The 21685-nt window shown below is 37.0% G+C and overlaps 1 protein-coding gene across 1 annotated transcript; it reads right to left on the bottom strand.

Annotated features, from left to right (window-relative positions):
• Positions 1-1514: 1514 nt before the first annotated feature.
• On the bottom strand, positions 1515-21125 carry GKAP1 (G kinase anchoring protein 1). Its single transcript, XM_061343904.1, has 11 exons — positions 20862-21125; positions 19097-19240; positions 14540-14617; positions 12849-12978; positions 11814-11836; positions 10881-11033; positions 10397-10498; positions 6538-6601; positions 4938-5008; positions 3836-3913; positions 1515-1828 (listed from the first exon to the last, which is right to left on the bottom strand). The coding sequence occupies exons 1-11, from the start codon at positions 21072-21074 to the stop codon at positions 1781-1783; spliced, it is 1104 nt and encodes a 367-aa protein (XP_061199888.1). The 5' UTR covers positions 21075-21125; the 3' UTR covers positions 1515-1780.
• Between the last annotated feature and the right edge of the window lie 560 nt (positions 21126-21685).

Raw genomic sequence — 21685 nt, 5'->3', positions numbered from 1 at the left:
AGGGGGTTTGCACATACTTTGCTTTGGAAATTGGTTAATGCTACAGTGTGTTCAGAAACAAACTCGGTTAAAAGTTATCTATTCAGATCTACAGGTATTTTGCTTTGTCTGTTTTCCTTAAGTCTCTTCTCTGGTTCTTTCCCTCTAACTTTAGTGTTTCTTACTGATTTCCAAGGTAACTGATAGAGATTTTCTAATCTGTGTGTAGTCAGCCAGCTCCAACTCAGACTTCTGTAATGTTCAACAGCTATCCCAAAGAAAGATCGATCCCAGGAGGTAGTACTGCATTCAGTGCCACACAAACAGTTCTGCATTTTTAGAGCCATATTGCATTCACTGACAGTTGACACAGGACTAAAAAACAAGTTTGAGTTTGTCTCTGAGCACAAGAGGAATTGTTTATTTCTAGGCAAGCTCTGAAGAATGACACAGGGCACTTTTCAAAGCTAACAGGTAGCGAAGCTCTTTTTACGTGGTAATTGCATGTCAGTGTCATGTTTTGCAGCTGAAACCTATGTAAGTATAAAAAGGATACAGAATCACAGAGCCACAGAATGCTTCAGGTTTCAAAGCTCATCTAGTTCCAACCTCCCTCCCATGGGCAGGGACACCTTCCACTAGACCAGGTTGCTCAAAGCCCCATCCAACCTGGCCTTGAATACTGCCAGGGATGGGGCAGCCACAACTTTTCTGTGTAACATGTGCCAGCACCTCAGCATCCTCATGGGAAATAATTTCTTCATTGTATCTAATCTAAGCCTGCCCTCTTTCAGTTTAAAAGACTTCTGCCTCTTGGCCTGTCACTATAGGCCCTTGTAAAAAGTCTTTCTTATAAATGCCTTTAAATACTGAAAGGCCATAATAAGGTCTCCGAGAGCCTTCTCCAGGCTGAACAAGCTCAACTCTCTCAGCCTGTCTTCACAGGAGAGAGGCTGCAGTCTTCCGATTATTTTCATGGGCCTCCTCTGGACTTGCTTGAGCAGATCCTCATTCCTCTTCTGTTGGGGACCTGAACAGAAGGAGCTGAAAGCAGTTCTGCAGGTGGGGTCTCATGAGAGTGGAGTAGAGAGGGAGAATCACCTCCCTCAATCTGCTGACACGCTCGTTTTGATGCAGCCGAGCATATGGTTGGCTTTCTAGGCTGCAAGTGCACACTGCTGGGTCGTGCCCAGCTTTCATCCACCAGCACACCCAAGTCCTTCTTCTCAGGGCTGCTCTCAATCCCTTCATCCCCCACCCTGTACTGAATACTGGGGGTTGCCCTGACAAAGGTGCACTTGGCCTTGCTGAACCGCATTATGTCCAATAGAGGGGAAAAGATAGTGACTGTTGACTCTAAAAAAACCCAAACAAAACCACCCCATATCTGGATTCAGCAACTGCGAGATGCTTTTGTATGAGCTGTCTCGATTTCAGTTTAGATTTGGTAAAACTTCCATCATTTGCCTACTAATGCATTTGGATCTTGACAGTCATTAAATGAAGTCTTGAGAAATTTTGTGAAAGAATTCAAACAGGGATGCAAGAGTAAACTTTATTGAATGATTAAAAACTAATGGCATTACAGCTAGTTTCATCTCTGCTGGAATACTAGTTTTCCAATTTTCTGTAGCAGAAAGTGCAACAAATCAATTATTTATATTGTTAAACAAACTAGCAATTGTTTATTTCTTGTTAAAAACTGCATAGTTTAGCAGTTGTGCAACAAATATATAAATTTCTGCAAAACCCTGAAGAAAGATTTGATGTTTTTGTGCTTTGAACCTGGTGGCAGAGGAGATCATCTGGACTGGTCAGATTCTGAGGACTTTTTCCCTTTTTTCCCAGTCTGTAAGAAAAAATTAAAAGGTTAGATAATACACTAGACATGACATTTTTATCTGCAGTTATGTTTATATTAAAGTAGTATAAATTAACAAGAGAAAAAACTTCTGCAGTTGTATGCAAGTCATCATGGGATGCAGACTCATCTGAATGTGAAATATTGTTATATAAATTACGACAGTGAAGCCAGTTACAGAACACCTTCTTAAATGTTAGCATCTAGGGATAAAAATATACTGATTTGTTTTTTGTTTGTTGTTCTTTGTTTCTTTGGTTTTGATCCACAAATTTTGGTCACTGTTCTTTGAAAGGCATCCTTATGTTTTAAAGCAGTATGCTATAAAAAGTGTGCCTCATGTTATCCAAGACAATGCCACAAAAAGTAGCAATATAAGAAAAATTCTCCTGGTCAGCTTGCAAGATTACAAGGAAGACTAATAAAACCAGAAGCAGGCAATGCCTGCAAGGCAGGTGAGTGTTTTCCTAAAACAAAACACACACACCCCACCCCCAGTTAAAAAAGTATAAACCCAAACGGAAAACCCCAGGGTGATAAATTAAGCAAGAAACATAGCAAGATGTGAAAAAAATAAAAGCATATTAGACTGTGTGGGAAAGGCAGGGGCAGAGGAAAAGGAACAACATAATAAGTGATTTTTGCAGTAATTCGTAAGTATATAACAAAGACCATTTTTTGTAATGGTCTTTCGTAAATTTTTTACTGTAATTTTTTTTAATCCTCTTTATTGCAATTAAACACCAGATAAATTTACCTTATTAAAAAATTTCTATTTACAAATACTTAAAATTAGCAGAGGCATGGATGGCAGGGGAAAACAAACAGACTGAAGCTGTAAGTCAGAATAGTGATGTTAATGACTGAATTTGACAAGACATTTACTTTAGTTTCAGTTAGGGGTATGAGCACTCAGCTTGTCTGTAAGAGACTGAACAAGCATATATAGTCAACTGCTGCAATAAAATTTTGAGAGGGAACTTGCTCACTTGTGGTGAAGTGACAAGGGGAAAAAGACAACAGAAAAAGACAGGAGATTACATACAGAACCCCACATAATGCTAGCCAAAGAATCTGAAGTAATCAGAAAAGATCTGTTGCTCCAGAAAGAGTAATTGCTGCTTAATAAGCCAGTTTTCACAAAATTGTAGTATTCCAACACATTACGTTGCAATTTGAAATAGCATAGCTTGCCAAAGACTACACAGCTACCTTAGAAGTTTCCATATATGCATATAACTTCTAGCTTAGAAGTTATATACAACAGGCTCTCCTTGGGACCTGTGCAAAAGGTCACAGTCAAAACAAACAAAAAAACCCAACAAACCAAAACCCACAAGATGTGTCAAGTCATGCACAAGTACAAATACTTATTTGCAAACAGTCACTCTTCAAAAAAAACAAACTGTCAGAATGTTAAGCAGCATAGTATTTATGCAAAAGCTAACTGAAATTCACTAATACAAGATCCATTAGCAATCAGCAAGACAAAACAGCATACACCATGAGGAAGACACTGATCTCATCACTTACATTTCCACACAATTTGGTCTGAATCTCCTACAAAGATTTATCTAGAGCTAGAACTAAGATACAGAACCAAAGAATGTGGCAAAAAGACATGAAGCTTACAGTTAGTCCAGTTACACACAGTTAGACTTCAACAGTGATATCAACTTGTTGCTTGAAGTATGTTTGTTTACTAGAATATCTCAAGATGTTTTAAAGTACAACAGATGGCAGACCAACTTGCTGAAACCGTGCTTTAGACTTGTTGTTTCGGTTTTATTTTCCCTACAATAGGAACTGCCTCTTTTGGTTTGGTTTTTCTTTTTTTCTTTTTTTTTTGCCTGTGTGTGTGTTTTCTTTTGTTGTTTTGTTTTTTTTTGTTACCTGGAAAAGTTAGTGGTAACAAGTCAGTTCAGAGCTTGCTACCTCATGTTAGTCTTAGCTACATCAAGAACAGGTAAACTTACAAATACAGAAACTACCTACCTGGTATTGTGTTAATTTTGCCTGCAGTAGTTTCACTTTGGATCTTTCTTGCTCTAATTCTGCATGAAGTATAGTTACCTAAAAACAACAACAACAAAAAAAAACAAACAAAAAAAAGAATTTATAAAATATCCTTAATGGCTATTAGTTTATCAAGTCAGTGCTGTTTTCCATTAGTATTATGTTGTACAAACAGGTAATACAGAGTGACTACCACTATCGTTGGCATGAACTGAAAGCACAAGTAAAATACTCATTAATGACTCCCACTTCCCAAGCAATATTTACTGGTGCAGTAATACACCAGGTGCACCTTATTGCATAATGATATAGAAAAGCTATGAAGTTCGAAACTCTTCCGACATTTGGACTCTGCATTAGTTTTTTCCATAAAACTTAATGATACATACAAACACAAAGCTTACTACACCACCCTCAAAAACAGTACTGTGTTACATGTAAGAAATTCAGCTTAGAACTAATAGTTGCTCTGGACCAAAAATGAAGCATTAGAGTCATGCATGCTCTCTACTACAGTGACTTGGCAACTGACACAGAATCATAGAATAGTTAGGGTTGGAAAGGACCTTAAGATCATCAAGTTCCAACCCCCCCGCCATGGGCAGGGACACCTTGCACTAAATTGTATCACCCAAGGCCTCGTCCAACCTGGCCTTGAACACTCTTAATTTGTTGCTCCTTTGTGTTTATAAACTTAAGACTAGAAATAAAACCAACAACACCAAAACCAAATAACCCACAATCAGGAAAGAAACATCTTCTGAAGCACATTTCTGAGCTTCCTAGCATGGTTTACGAGGGAATGATATTCCTAAGATGCTGTTCAAGGCAAAATCATTTTAGGCATGTTAAGGTCTGCTGTCTTTCCAGTAGCATTTCTAAGTGAGTCATACTGGAGATTTATGTAACACATGTCCTCTGACACTCATAGTGCAGGGCTAGGGATGAAATGTAACATTTTTTGCTTCAAACAAGTTTTTGTTTCAGTTTTGTTTCCTCCCTCCCCACCTCTATCACTGGCTTAAATATATAGCATCTTTGAAATACCCATGAAATTTTTACTTTAGAAATCTTTGCTTACCTGTGCAGTCAATTCATTTTTTATAATTTGAGATTCATCAGCCTGCATGAGTATCTCTGCTTTGTCTTTCACTGCAGAGAGAGAAAGGTACAGCATGAGGATCTTTCCAGAATTACGGGTCTTCCTGTGCAATAGCACTGTGGCATCACTTTATTTCACTATTTGGTTACCTCTAAATAATGCTGCCTTTACTAGAAGAATAGTAGATGTTGTAATGCAAACCAAACAAACCATTTGCTACCAGTGCCATTAGCAGCAGCTGGAAAAGTTCTGGAGATTAACCCACAACCTTGCACTACTTACCCCACAATTAACCCTGTAAGCAGCCTGAATTTTAGAGATACCCATTGTGAATTACGATCATCAGAAAACTGAGTATTGACAATGCATCAAGATTCTGCCATCCTGAGTTTTACATATGAGCTCAGTCATAGCTATGGAAACTTCTATTTACTCAAATACAGAGATGTTTAAGCTATTTAGGTAGTGTCTGTGAAACATCTGTGGACAATATTAAATTCTCAATATGAAGAAATCAAGTTTCTTCAAGGCTCAATTCTGCCATGAACTGCCTTCTCCCCAAAATACAAAATACTCAAGTCTTTAGAAAACCACAAAATTTCTCATTTTATAGCATGCTACTATTCTGCAAACAAAGATAAAAACTTGTTCACCTCTTTCCTTGCAAGATGAAAATATTTCATCTTGGCTGAGACACTGACCTGAAGTAACATGGTTCCTAGTTAAAATCTGTAGAATGAATCATCACATTATGAACATCTGAACTAGCCAAGACCTAGTTTTTGTAAGCGTACTTTGAAGGAAAAACTTGAGCTCTTTTTTAGCTAAAAATTTAGCCTGGATAAGAACATTCAAGAGCTAGTTTAAGAAACTGAAAAATCTAATTTTGCAACAGAATTAATCTGGATAGAATCACAGACTCAAAAAACTTCATCAAGCAAGAACAGGAATACTGAAGTATACCTATGCATAACAAGTGTAAAGATACTGGGGTATTTATATATGTACATGAGTGTCTATATATATATATATGTATACACAAACGTGTCTTTCTTGAAACTTTGGCAACAAACTCTGAATAGTGTTATAACACAAGCAAATTATCACAGTGACATATGTAACACTGTGTTTTAGCTATCACTGTTAATTGTGTGGCTTGGGTGGAGAAGGGTGTTTCCAACAGTTGAAAGCACAGCTTGCATAGATATTAAGAATGGAACAGTTTCCTTAAGTCTGTCTACACAGGTACTGTGATGAGATCAGTATAGAACATGTAAGTTTTTTGATTTTTTTGCTAGTGACAGCTAACTTGAATCATTGTACGTAAACCATAACTAGACAGCTTATATTTCAAACAAGGATCTCAACATACAACTGATTATTCCAACATAAAAGAACAGAAATACAGTAATGTGTGGTCCACTGACTTCTGTAGTTCACTGGAGTAGTTGTAAATTAATAGCTTCCTAGTTCTTTGTAACTGTCACTGAATCATGCTGTTCTTAAAAACTGGCTTTGTAAATTCCTTCCATGTTTTAAAAAGAATATTTTAACATTTCCTGATAAAACTCCTACTTACTTTCACCTTCTTGCATCATCTTCAGAAGCCGTGCATTTCTTCCTTTTACTTCTTTATACTTTTCCTGTATTACAGAGATTGAATTATTACAAGTATACTTTTTTAAAAAAAAAAAGTGTTCTATAAGCTAAGCTTAACTTAAAGTCAGACTTAGAGTTTAAAATGACAACTTCTGCAGAGAATCTAATCAGAGAATCACAAAATCATAGAACCATCTAGGTTGGAAAAGACCTTTAAGATAATCCGTGTCTTAATTAAATCACAGCCCATTCTCCACAACAGGAGAAGTGGATTTATAACTAAGAGCTGAGAAAAAAGGCAAACACAAGGCTTACAGCAAGTTAAAATAATAAAATTACGTCAATGCATTGATAATGCAGAAATAACCATTCAGGTCTGCCTCAAGTGTATAGGCCTGTTGCATCAAGGGCTTTCTGGTTTCTGCCCTGATAAATTGTAACAATTAAAATGTACTTTCTAGATACCAAGGTAATATAAAGAGCTTGCCACATTGCTGGACAAGTAGGAAATGATCCCACTGCTCTACAGATTGGGTTGGGGTTTTTTTCCATAGTTATTGTTTTTACATCAGAGTTCCCTTCCTTTTCAATTCTTTACACTTTTCTGCTCAAGAACCTATTTTTGCTGGCTTTTCCAATTTGACACCACCATATTTTCTTCACAAGTGAGTCATTTCCTTAATTGGCCACCAGTGTCAGTTCTAGCTATGTACCTTAGCTGTAAAGTTATTTTTCCTGTCACAAGTCTTCTCATACAGTTTGCTTTAAAATAAGAGTTTAATTTCAGACATACTTTTTGCCTAATAAAGAAGCTACTATCTTCCACTTTGAGTATCACACCAGTTCTTGAGGATAATTAGCTGACATTTAAGACAGACCATTCATGGCTATCTAAAATTGTATTCATGCCTCCGGACAAGTTCATGAAATTAAATATTGCCCATCACCTCACCAGTATCCTTATGCATCGTGTTTATTCTGTCAAATGTGAATGAGTACTGATAAAAGTAAACAGGAATGGTTTTATGCTTTCAAATTTCACCTGGGGATTCCAACCTTAGTACACGGTCTGTAAACAGCTGTGAACGAAGTTTATGTTTTTATGACTACATGTACTTATTGGAAGCAACAGAAAACTCCGAATCTGTCAGCCTGATCAGTATATTTTAAACAATAAATAAAATTAGTTATAAAATAATTTTAAAATAATTCTATGATGCTTTGCTGTATTTTGTTACAATGCCAGTTCCCTGTGGAAATTCTGCCCTTTATGCTCTAGATACTACCCAAACAATGCTAACATGTACTGAAAACAGGGAGGCATTTTCCCTAGCTACTCCAATCTAGTGCAATTATACATATATTTATTACATCTAAATTACATGCATATGTTACATTTATTATTTGCAAATAAAAGACAGACCAGGGACAATGTGGGCACTCTCCAGAAGCTACCACGAGAACTGGCTATCCTGGATTTGGAGAAGGCTGAAGTTCTTAATGACTTCTTTGGCCTCAGTCTTCACCAGAAAGTGCTCTGACCGCACCACACAAGTCTTGGAAAGCAGATGCAAGGATTGTGAGAATTAAGACCTTAGGCCCACTGTAGGAGAGGATCTGTTTTGACACCACCTTAAGAACCTGAACGTGCACAAGTCCGTAAGACCTGATGAAATCCAACCGCGGGTCCTGAAGGAGCTGGCAAAAGAAGTTTCTAAGCCACTGTCGATAATATTTGAAAAATCATGGCTGTCAGGTGAAGTTCCTGACAACTGGATAAAGGGAAATATAACCCCCATTTTCAAGAAGGGGAGAATAGAGGACCCAGGGAACTACAGACCAGTCAGTCTCACCTCTGTGCCTGGCAAAATCTTTGAGCAGATTCTCCTGGAAGGCATGCTAAGGCACATGAAAAACAACAAGGTGCTTGGTGACAGCCATCACGGCTTCACTAAGGGGAAATCCTGCCTGACCAATTTGGTGGCCTTTTATGATGGGGCTACAGAACTGATGGACAGGGGCAGAGCAGTTGACATCACCTACCTGGAATTGTGCAAAGCGTTCGACATTGTCCCACACGACATCCTTGTCTCTAAATAGGAGAGACATCAATTTGATGAATGGACCACTTGGTGGATAAAGAACTGGCTGGATGGCCGCACACAAAGAGTTGTGGTCAACAGCTCAATGTGCAGCTGGAGACCAGTAACGAGTGGTGTCCCTCAGGGATTGATGTTGGGACAGGTCTTGCTCAACATCTTGGTAGGTGACACGGACAATAGGATTGAGTGCGCCCTCAGCAAATTTGCCGGTAACACCAAGCTGTGTGGTTCGGCTGATACACTGGAGGGAAGGAATGCCATCCAGAGGGACCTTGACACGCTTTGAGGAGGACCAATACCAACCTTATGTAGTTTGACCATGACAAGTGCAAGGTCCTACACCTGGGTCAGCAATGCCAGACACAGCTACAGGCTGGGCAGAGGAGAGATTCAGAGTAGCCCTGTGGAGAAGGACTTGGGGGTGCTGGTTGATGAGAAAATGAACATGAGCCGGCTTCAGTGTGAGCTCGCAGCCCAGAAAGCCAACCGTATCCTGGGCTGCATTAAAAGGAGCGAGGCCACCACGTCAAAGGAGATGATCCTGCCCCTCTGCTCTGCTCTCATGAGACCTCACTTGGAGTATTGTGTGCAGTTCTGGTGTCCTCAACATAAAAAGGACATGGAAGTGTTGGAACAAGTCCAGAGGAGGGCCACGGGGATGATCAGGGGACTGGAGCACCTCCCGTATGAAGAAGGCTGAGAAAGTTGGGGCTGTTCAGCCTAGACAAGAGAAGGCTGCATGGAGACCTCATAGCAGCCTTACAGTATCTGAAGGCAGGGTATAGGGATCCTGGGGAGGGACTCTGCATTAGGGACTGTAGTGACATACCACGGGGTAACGCATTCAAACTTAAACAGGGGAAGTTTAGATTGGATATAAGGAGGAAGTTCTTTACTGTAAGGGTGGTGAAGCACTGGAATGGGTATTGTGAATGCTCCATCCCTGGCAGTGTTCAAGGCCAGGTTGGACAGAGCCTTGGGTGACATGTTTTAGTGTGAGGTGTCCCTCCCCATGGCACGGGGGCTGGAACTAGATGATCTTAAGCTCCTTTCCAACCCCAACTATTCTGTGATTAATGAGCAGATCTTTTTTTTTCCTGCTATGTTTGAGCATATGGTGCGTCATATTTCCAATTTCAGTTGTATGTAACAGGAAAAGATACAACAAAATACACGACTCCGTTCTTGTTGCACGGTAGCTTTAAAGTAATTTCTCTCAAAGGTGACAAAATTTTCACTGATTTTAACCAAATACTGGACTGTATTTAGAAAGAGTCCCAGTGATATACAGCTCTTAAAGGCAAGAAAAGATAAGTTGAATTAATAGGTTGGGATAGACATAAGAAAGCCCAACTTCCTGCTCAAAGCAAAGCTAACTTCCAAGGAAGATCAGATTGCTCAAGATCTTGCCTAGTCTTAAATTACAACTTTATTTTTTTGACCATGAACATAGGAACCCTATAAAACAAGCAGTGACTTATATGCTGGATATAAAAAGTTTGTTTCCAGATACTTTGTTTCAATTTTCAAAAGTTTCACTTTATTTTTAGAAGCTTAACTTACTTATCAAGAAAGACCACTTCACTTAGTACTGAAGGAAATATCTGCACTGTAAAAATGTAACCTGCAGCCAGTCTAAACCATCTCTATAAATTAGTCACATTTTAGTAAATACTTTGTTTAAATGAACAATAATTTTAAATTGCCTACTATTTGAAGGTATTATCAGCTACGTACCTCCCACTGAGTTATTCTGTTTTTCAGTTGTTCAATTTCTGCATCTTTCTTTTCAAGCTCAAGCTTCAGTTGCTCTATTTTTCCATCTTTCAAAACACTCCCCTATAAACAAGAAAGCATTATTTCTTAATAATCTAGTCATGTGAATTTGATTATTCGGAAAGGCAACTTATTTGCTAGGGAAGAACATTTCTGATCAAAAATAAAGAGGTATTTGAATAGGTACCAAAAAGATAAGAAACACAGTAATAAATATTGGCATGTTCTGTGGAGCAAAAATTATTTCAATCATGAGTGTTTTATGTTAAAAAGTTATGTAATTTAAATATCTCTTCATATAGATAAAAATGTTTCAGTGTTGTGAGTTTATTAATTCTTTAAAATTATCATGCTATTGATGTGAGCTTCCCACTCAGGTGCTCCTTTCTGATCACTGAATGAGCTTCATTAAGCAAATTTCTTCACTTCAGAATATTTTACATGCCTGGTTGTTTTCATGAGATGTGCAGTTATCTGTTTCACTGTAATCATTGAGATGGACTCTCCTTTTCTCTTTTTGAAGTATTCTGTTAACATCATCCTCCAGCCTGTTGAAAAATTTTCCATCATGCAATGAACACTGGGAAGCGTTCACTTCCTGTCAAAAATAAGTACAATAACATACCTTCCTTTTAATATAAGTTAATACTTATCAACACGTCTAAAAAATAGCATGCCATGGAAAAGCATTATATTTAGATAATTATTTATGTTGTGTATTCTCAAGAATATTGTGACCTCCATTGAAAGAATATTATACCAATTGAAAAGCCTGGAAACTAATCAACAGTTAACATTGAGCTGATGATGAGTTACACAAAAGAATGAAGTTGGAATTCAGTAATTTATCTTTTATTCAACTGTTAAAAAAAATCTTCCCTCTAAGTAAATCTTAATATTGTGGACTGCACCGCAACATAGTAGCATCACAAGTTCTTTCTTACCTGATTTGCTTCTCTTTTTGGCTACAATTTGTATTTTTTTACATGCTTTTAAAACTGCATGCTGCATCAAAGACTACGCGAAAACTGAAGAAGCATTGAGTAAGAGTAATTCTAAGAAAGCCAGTAGTAAGTTCTCAGATGCAAGAACTGGGGATATACATTTCTATTGAATCTAAATCTGAAGACTTTTCCAAATTTACATCAGGTTAGTTTTAGAATATGTAGTTGACTGTCACTACAGAAAACACCAAAACAATTACCTTCTAAACCTAACAACTGTAGTTGTAGTTTCTTGGGGGAGGGGGTTGGCTTTTTTGTGGGTTTGGGTTTTTTGTTGGTTTTTTTTTGTTGTTGTTGTTTTTGGGGTGGGTTTTTTTGGTTGGTTGGTTGGGTTTCAGGGTTTTTTTAATTAAACTGTTTTGAGTAAGGCTTACCTCATGCTTTTTAGCAGGGTTATCTGAAAAGAAAAGAAAAAAAACCCCATCGGTAAGTTACTCGAATCTTGTACAGATGGATACTGAAACAAGACATTTTGAAAAGTGGGGAAAAACACCACCTATTTGAGTTCTTCAAAATTAATTCTCCTCTCAATAGTCACAATTATGTAAGCCATTACTAAAGCATTTGAGGCCAAGATTATAAACTACGTATTATACCAATCCCTGTATTTGCATCTTCTTCCAGATCTTTCAGAGTACTTAATCAAAAGCAGCATCCCATACTTATTTGCTTCAGTTAAAGTGGAAGGCAATGTCTTTGGTACAGATACTTAAGGAATTTGTTGATTTGTTTCCTTCTATATCTATTTAGGCTTTTACAGCACATATCTCACTGTATACCTGAATGCCTTCCATGCCTTTCAGATTGCTGTGCTTTCGGTATTTTTCCTCTGTTCAGATAATTTGGAAATTATGTACTTAATATTGTATGTTTAGATAAAAACATTCTTATAATAAAGACCTCAGAAAACAAATTACTTTCTTCTTTTTCTAGCATCTAACCTTGATTTCTTCAGTAAAGCTCAGAATCTCCGCTCTATAAACACAGATGAAGGAATTTCAAACATATAAACCGTGCATATAATGAGTAGAAGTTATTTCAGTATTTACTCATCTTAATAAAAGCTAGTATCACAAAGAAAGATAAACAACAACAAACTCAGTCGCCTGAGAAATGCAAATTTAGTAAAACAAAAAAAACAAAAAAAAAAAGTAGATTTTTAAAAGTCAAATTAAGAGTGTTTGAGTCCATCCCAGGGGTACTACATGAAATTATGTTTCCCTTAAGCTCTTATTTTCATTATTATATAATGAACACTTAGCTTCTAGACTCTAGAACACACTGACTGCAACTCATTTAGTGTTTGTTTAACCACAGTGTTAATGAAGAGAGACAGAAAGGCACTTTCCTGTTAGCACACACACTGAAAATTCCAAGTAGAACAGCTCATATGGTATGATAAGGCATACCTATATTACTGTCTGACTGAAAGTCTTTCAGAGACACAGTGAGAGGTTTGTCTTTTCCTTGCTGGTTCTTTTTCTCTTTCTTATTCACAGACTTTGACTGAGGTGAAGTACTTTCAACGTTTTCATATGCCTAGAAGAATAAAGTCCCACTGGTATAATTTTCTTCAATACCCAAATATTTTTTCTGACTCTTCATAAAGGAAAAAAATTACTGATAATGTACTAAAGGAGATTTTAGCCTGAACAGTAATTTGCAGGCTTCAGATGCATTCAAAAAATGCAAAACATATCAGCAATAAAGCATAGATTCTGTTCTCTGAAGTACAGCATTGCTCTTCACTAAACAGCAAATGAACTATCAGCCTATACTTGAACCTTCTACACCAAATTTTATCCAGAAACTTATAAACTGAAAATACATTGCAGTCAAATGTAGGAAGGATGTGTGCTACACAAGGCAGGGTAGTACTTTCATAAACACACCCACACAAAACCCCAACAGCAGTGGTTTATTGTACCTTTTTTTTATTCTCAAAATACGTTTTCTCGTTCAGTAGAAGTCAGAGAGCCATTAGTGTGCAGCAATGCTCTACCAACTGGCCTTACTGCTACTGAAATCAGACAGCCTGGTACATGACAGCCATTTGAACCAGAGTTCCCCATCCCCACAGATCCACAGTAACAACCTTAGCAAATTATCAATCTCCCAGTTATTAACCTTAAATACTAATGAAATATTTTCATTAAAAATAATCTTAAATAATCTTAATAAAAGAAGATATATATAAGCAAATATGGAAATTAAGTGCTTTTTTCCCATAGAAATGAGAATTGTTCAGTGTACTCATGTACTCTATATTTTTAATATATACATTTAAATTATTGGGATGTAATTCTCAAAAAACCACAAACAGTGCTATGCTACTATGCCTGAAGATTGTCTCCACTTCAAAGATTAACTTTTAGTATGGAAGCTAAAAATTTACCCTTGATTTTCAAAAACTGTGGTATTCCCACCTCAAAAAAGAAATATTGTACAGAGATATTTGCAGAGATGTGCCATTTCTTATTATGCATAATTATATTTAGATTTAGATATTTTAATAACATTTTACTGGCTCCTGACTTATTTCAAACAAGCAACTTCCTGATAGAAAGAAAAATTTCACCTAAGCATACTTCAGCACAATTCTCCAGTGTTTCATAAGAATCACTGAGAAAACAGCATACTGACCAGCAAATAAAATGTGTAATGCTTATTAGGACTAAAATATTTACACTCAGAAGATGTTAGCAAAAATTCAAATGATTCAACCATAAATGACACTTTAAGGTTTGATGAGAAGCCTGTGCTTTGATTCTCCTACTCTTCAAGTGTGCTGGATGTTTTCTGCGAAAGGTCAAGATCTCTTGTGTACTCTTAAATTCCAGCATATTCATGTGCCAGAAAACTGAAAAGCAGAACTACTTTTCCACCTTTACAGGCTAATTAAGAACAAACTAAACCATCCAACACTATTATATATGGGTTCTTTCAAATCCGGTATTTTTCTGAACTCCTAAGCATTTGAACAGTGATAGCAAACAATTTAGAAGAAAATGGTACTTTTAGGTTTTTTGCAAACCCCCTTTTTTTTTTTTTTAATTCAAAACTCATACAGCTTTTACATTAGGATGGATTCCACAAATACCTTTTCGTGTTCTTCATATTCCAGTTTGCTCAGCAGCAATGCTTTTTCAAGATCAGCTTCAAACATGTCAGATGTCAGCTGAAGAAACAAAATTAACATGTTTCATGTAATTAGGCTGGTTAAAAAAAATAAAATAAATAAGAAAGGCAGACAACACCACTAAGTGTCACTGATGTGACACAGGGTCTTATTAACTGGCAATGTACCTTTTTGTACCACAAGTAATAAAATATCTCGCTTCAGGACACTTTGTGATGGACGGAAACATGCAGTAAGTTATGCACACCTTCACTTAATGGTTCCCATCCTGATGATTTGTTAACATGGGATTTCTTTAATACAGTTTTTTAGTTTGAAACATGAAAACCAGAAGATGTCAAAGGACAAAAATGCCATTGTAGCCTACTATGAAGTGTAAGCACCCATCCATCACAGCGAAAAAATTAGGTTAAACATGCCTTTTTCTGCGGACAGGGAGGGAGATGCAAAGAAAATTCAAAGCTTTCTTGGTGTGAGCAGTTAAGAACTAGGAATTAAGGAACACAACAGGAATTAAAGATATCTTGTGTGATAAGAAACAGGAAATCACAGGAAAGTCCTGCTCCTGAGAAGACCAATTCCAGCAACAGTTCAATGGAGCCAAAATAAATAATGTAAAGGTATAAAAATCTAACAATTTATGTTATTGTGTAAGGCAAAGTTAACCAAGATTAACTTCTTGGATGCAAAACTGGTTCCTTTGAGGTCTGTTCTCTGAAGGAATCACTACAATCCATTGTGTGATATGAAGAAGAATAAGGCTTCCATTTGGCAGCACAGTCATCCCCTTTTTCTTGCCCTTAAATGAAATATTAATTAGTAAAAATAATTATTTTAACCATCATTTTCTTGCTCTTTAAAATTCAAATAGAGGTCCTTTCATTAATTTCAACATAAACTACAATAGCTATTATAGTGAATAAACACTTCAGTGGTGTTAATGTATTTTGCTCAAACTGGGGGGCATGACATACACTACCTTTTTTGTCTATAGGAAACATGTTCTGAAAAAACCCTCAGAGTTCCCATATGCTTTATATATGCTTGAAAGTGATTTATTGTACAGTGTAAAAGCACACACATTCTTCCTAATTGCTCAATGATGCATATGATCAGTCTCACTTAATAGAAAATCTGAGTAGTTTCTACCACAGTAAACCAGCCCTTTTTGAGTGGTTATTTGAAACACAGTAGAATAGTGCTCTCAGCATAAATTGCTATGTTTTACACAGACTTTGGGGTGCTATCATTCCTAGCTTTGCATTTGGCTTGTGATTTAAACTTACCATTGACTGATTGCACAGGGCCTCACTGGCAACCTTTTCCTAGCAGGGGAGGTGTGGGAGAGCCAAGGACACACTGTGGCAGCCAGGCTGCAGGTGCCTCAGAACCCCAAAGGGCTGCATGCACAGGCAGCGAGCCAGGAGTGGAGGCTGGCAGGGATGACCTTCAACAGAGCACTGCCTGCACAACCTGTGCTGCCTGCAGCAAGGGGACCAGACAACAAAGTGGAGGGGTTCTGCAGCTTCCAGGGTGGATTTTTTTCTCGTATTTGTTTTCTTTCAATATCAGAATCAGTAATGAGAGGTTTGATAACTGACAGTAAGCTAAACTGACTGAAATTCCCCAAGAAACAATGAACTATTTTTGCCCGCAACTGTTGAATCCAACCTGACAATGACAGTTATCTACCAAAAATCAGGCCTTTTAATCTACTACACTGGAAAATTCAATAGGAACATTATGAAAAATGAGAGACTGGAGATTAAAAAAAAAAGGAGACTATCAAAAATTAATAAGCTAAACACAAAAAAGATGAGATCAGGATTTTTACCTCTGAAAGTGCTAATTTTGCATGTAAGCTTCTAAATAATTAAAGAAAGTGCTATCACAATGTTATTTAAACTATTAAACAATCCCACAAAAATTGCATTATGTGATCTCCAGTGCAACAGTAACCCTACCATAAGTTGTTTACCTAGCAGTACAATTCTGGGCAAAGCTGACTGAAGCCAGCCAAACAAAGGTCAGTACTACACAAAACAGTGGAGTTTAGAGCTTTAGGCCTGAATATTCTCAAAGTCTCTTAGTTTCCCAGGCACATTTGGTCCTGCTTCTGTGCATGGCCTGAGAATAGATAGCTATAGGATCACAACCACTTAAGCTCATCAAAAAAATCTAGAAACCACAGGCTCCTTTCGCTTAGGTGCTGGGAGCACATCTAACAGTTGTAAGAAATTGAGATCCATGTACAAATCCCTTACAGTGACTCTTAAAAGCTTTGCTGAAGAAAGACCATGCCATATACGTCATAGCCCTATAGCTAAAGACAAATACTGACAACCATTTAAAATGAAAGTGCCAGGCAGTATGGCAATTCTGAGGGTAAATATGAAATGAGGAACTCTTCATTAACTGGTAGGTGCTCTGTGTGGTGCTGATCTCTGCAGAAATAAGGAGACATTGCTTATAACCCCTTACTGAGTATCATTATCCCCTGCAGTATACCATTTAAAATTCACTTCATAATTATCAACAGGAACTAAGAGGTTAGGATTTCACGCCTTCTCAATTTGAAAAACTCAAACTCACATCCCTCTTCTTAGATAAGCACGTGCCAGCTGCAGTTTGAACCTTCCTGCCACTCAGTTTCTCCAACTCGCAGAAGAGATGCTTTTATTAACTCATAGATGTTTTTAGAATGATAACTATCATATGTTGGAATTATGGTAATTGCTATAAAGTTATTTTTAAAATAAAAGGACCTCATGGTAGTTCGACAGCATATAATTTAGTAAGATTGCAATTAGTAGGAATAGATGTTTATAATTGAGTTATAGCTCAGATTGCGATTAGTTATAATAGACCTTGATAACTTTGCCTGACCATTTCACCACCCAGTAATTGAGAATACAGAATTCTTTACCCAAAATAATTGCTTCATGCCACACAGAATAAAAAACCCCTGCAACTACTGAACTAAGCAAATCCATACCCTAAAAAGTAGTTCTGAAGTTAATTAGCTTGGGAAATTTTCAAGGGGATTATTAGGTCATTGCTCCACTGTCTAAGGAGATACCTATACGAAAGCATTAGCAACACCCACAAAAAAGAAAAACAAAAAACCAAAAACCCCAAAACCAACAACAACAACAACAACAAAAAAAATCAAACACCCCCACCCGCACCACCCAAAAAAAACCCCAACAACAAACCAAACCAAGGACAATATCCAAATGTTAGTCTTTCATCAATTTGGCTTTCTGAAGAATGTGTTAATTAGAACAAGAAGTAGCTCAATACCATAGTTTTTGTGAGAAAAACTCAAAGTTTCTCTGTGAAAGAAAATAACATCCTAGTACATGCCAGAATAGGAGTTCAGCTGCCTCATGAAACACTTTTTAACTCCAGTTGGTGACACTTCCTAGCATTTGCCTTCAAAAAGTTTGTGCAAAGTTGCGTACTCCAAAGGGTATCTTCAAGCATAACAAAAGAGCCCAAACTATTATCCACAGTAAATAACTGCAGACCAGACAGTAACTTCAGAGGAATTTAGAAAAAAAATGTACCAAAACATTTCTTTAAGCACTATCTGAAAAAAATGCACTAGAACAAATTCTTTCTTTGTCCATCTATGCTATTTTGGCCTAAAATAGTTGAGTACTGTGAACAATTCATAACATTCTCATTGTTTGAAAGACCAAGAAAAATCACTGTATGCTCTTCAGTATCAAAAAGGAGAATTATAATGCTGAATTCAAGTCAAGCACTAAAAAACCTAGTTTTAAGTGCACGTACTCTTCCTAACTGACGTCAGAAGTGCAAATTATTTTAAGTGTTCAAGGTAAGGACTTGATTACTGTTTCAGATTAAGTGCATTTCAAGTGTAATTTGTTTGTGATAGTTTGGGGAAAAGGAACACAGTAAAAGCATTTTATTTGCCTTCATACAGATACAGTCAGCCTTTGCTTTATATCTATTGTATTCTTCAAGTATTAATGAACCCTACTTACAATATTAATCGCAATTACAATGTTCTAACATTTAAGAAAAACAGACCTTCTTGCACTGATAGGAGTACACTAGCATGCTGAAAGCCAGTCAGCACTCAGTTCTTTGTTACCTAGAACGGAGCTAGTTATTTTATGCTTAACAAAACTTACCAAGCCTACTTTACCATGGATATATGGCTCCACCAAAACTTTCCCAGTTTTGCTCCCGCCACAGCATTTCACCATCCTTCTATGGTAGTACTTCTACTTGTTGTACAAATGAGTAAATTCCTTTTACCATATACCAGTATTCACAATCCAGCTATGAGGTATGCAAACAGCAGCACGTGCTCGCTCCGAACTATCTGACAGAAGATGTGGCCTGAATTTCCACTGAAATCTTTCCTTCTATGTGGCAGTATCTTGCTGCTTCCTCTCCAGCCATCTCCCTTTCTCCATGAAACTTAACTTCATGAAGTAACGTATTTCAGGAAAGCCAGAGACAACTAAACACAGCAAGGTGTACCTGCTCATCTCTTTGTCGCCACTCCTGCCAGTTTTCTTCCCGAGTGCTCTTCTGCACTGCAGTGTTCAGTTTTTGTTCATGCTGAGATAAACAGCTTCCATGTGAGGATTTCTGAGGAATCTTTTTAAAAGCAAGGTTTCTGAGCTGAAAACCAGTTATTTTTAACATTAGTACACAGAAACAGTCTTAATGGACCAACAAAGGCATTCAGACATTAATGTGTGTGCTTCACCTGTAGTCTGAGGTACATTTTTGTTTAATCATTTATGGTACACACTCATAATGTCAAAGCATGGGAAAATGTGGATCAGAAGCACCACAGACATAACATAAACCAATGAAAAAGTAAATGCACTTTGCTATCTGAAAATACTTTCAACAAATCTGAAGAGATAACTGTCCGACAGATTTCATACTGGATCAGGAATCATGGTGTGCTCACATATGACTGAAGTTAAATACAATGCCAAAGGAAAGGTGGTATATATAAATCTGGCATCAGCAAACAGAGGAACCAGAGGTTCACGTAGAAAGAGAACAATACAAACAGTCCTTAGTTCTCAGTAGTTTGCCAGATTTGAAGAACCTGCAGTAAGCATTATTTTTAACTGCTGCACCAAAAGTATGCAACAGTGCCATCTTAAAGATACCTTACAAAATTGTAAAATTTCACAGTGCACAAATAACATGCAAATTTGGCAGCTCAAGGACACTGACTGCTCCAGCCTAAACATGAATCACCTTCTGGTCCTTACTTGGAGTGAAAGTAAAAGCAGCAATACAACATACTATCAATTTCAAGACAGGATTCCCTTAACATAAAGGCTTCTGGTGGGAGAAAGAAGCTATTATCAGATGACTGAGAAAACAAAGAACAAAGTACAATACAAGTGTTCTTCTTAATGTGTGTTTACTGAGTGTCAGGACTCCTTCTTAAAATGGCAGATCACCTTAGCTTAAAGTTACTCAAAATCAGGCAATAATGCAGGTATTTCAGAATCGTTTTCCTTCCCCTCTAAACAGTCCCTTACCACACTACCTTTCATGCTTCAGTAATGCCTCTTTTGCTGCCTATACCAGCACTATAACCTCTGCTTGCTCCTTCATATCAAGTGCTGGCAAAAACACTGGTGCAGACCATTCTGATTTACAGTTTCAGTGGAATACATAGACAGTACATGCTAAACTGAAGAAAAAACTCATTCTTGTGATAGCTGAAAGGCAAGGAAGGACTAAGTATTCTATCCACACAAATGAATCTCTGTAGATATATGCAATGCATATTGCATACACAGTTATTCTGACAGAGCTATAGAGTTTTGATCATGTTAAGGCAGGCATAAAGACACATTAGGGTATGCTTATCAAAAACTTAATGTAAAAATAACATCAAAGCTCAAAATCAAAAAATCACTTTACTTAGCTCTACTGCAAACATAAAAATTTTAAAGATTTTAAGCTTAACAGGTATTAAAAAGAAGAAAGATGGATTTGGGGGTTTGGGTTGTTTTACATATTGAATTTGATAATTGCTTAAAAAACCTGAGCAATTTAACTCTTTGTAAGTAGTATACTCCCTACTATACAATCCTTAATAAAGCAAAGAAAAAGAATGCTGTCTCTTGGACTAAGTAGCATTTGTTCCATTAAAAAAAACAAAAACAAAAAACCCCAACCTACACAAACCCATGACTTGTAGGGAGACAGCAAAAGTTATTTCTCAGATAACAACTTCAGCCACTACCTGAAAACATAATCACTTTACCTCACTGGCCTCACTCTGCTGCTGTTCTTTCTTCTTTCTTCTTTTATTCCTTTTTTTCTCATTTGCAGATTGTCTTCCCACTGGAGCCTGAGACTTACTGCCACCTCGGCCACTTTTTCCTTTTCCAGGCTCAGAGTCAGTATCACTTAGCTCTTGTAGCAAAGCAAAACGAGATGCAGTGGTAGGAACTGAACTGATTACAGTTGATGCCATTGCCACATCTGATAACCTATTAAGCTGGCTTCTTCTTAGTTATTAGGTTTCCTAGGAAAGTAGCATAGAAATAAGAATGAAAACAGTGTTTGACCGAACAATCAGTAATTCGTATGTTAGCTGCAGGTTTATTATTTAAAAAACAAATCAAAACAAACAAAAAAGAAACCAAAACAAACACCAAAGCCTGTAAAAACCAACCCCCCAAAAAATCCATTAAAAAAAAACCCCACTCAAATTCTGTATTATTTTATATTTTTGATAAATTGTATTAAGAAATTCGAAAAGAACTATAAAAGAATAATCTATTTATAGTTATTTATAGCTAATACACTTGATCCTCAGAGATAATGTTTTACAGAAAAAAAGTAGCATAAGGCCCCAAAAGAAGCTGGCATTCATGATCTGGAGAGGAAAAAGAGGAGGAAAAAACCCAACAACAAAACCACACCACAAGAAAAAAAAGAGCAAATTAACCCAAACCAAAACCCACAGAACCCCTCCAAAACAAATCACCAAACCAACCAGAAATAGTGTCATGCTCCCAAACTATTCCAGATACCATCCCTGGAGCCTGACAAACATAAGGTGTGAGAAGTAAGGCAAGCAGA

This window comes from Neopsephotus bourkii, unplaced genomic scaffold (genome assembly GCF_033783945.1).
Source record: "Neopsephotus bourkii isolate Nb327-2 ecotype Australia unplaced genomic scaffold, CSIRO-AGI_Nbou_v1 NB_1831, whole genome shotgun sequence".
Classification (NCBI taxonomy): Eukaryota; Metazoa; Chordata; class Aves; order Psittaciformes; family Psittacidae; genus Neopsephotus; species Neopsephotus bourkii.
This window is presented reverse-complemented; position numbering and strand designations above follow the sequence as displayed.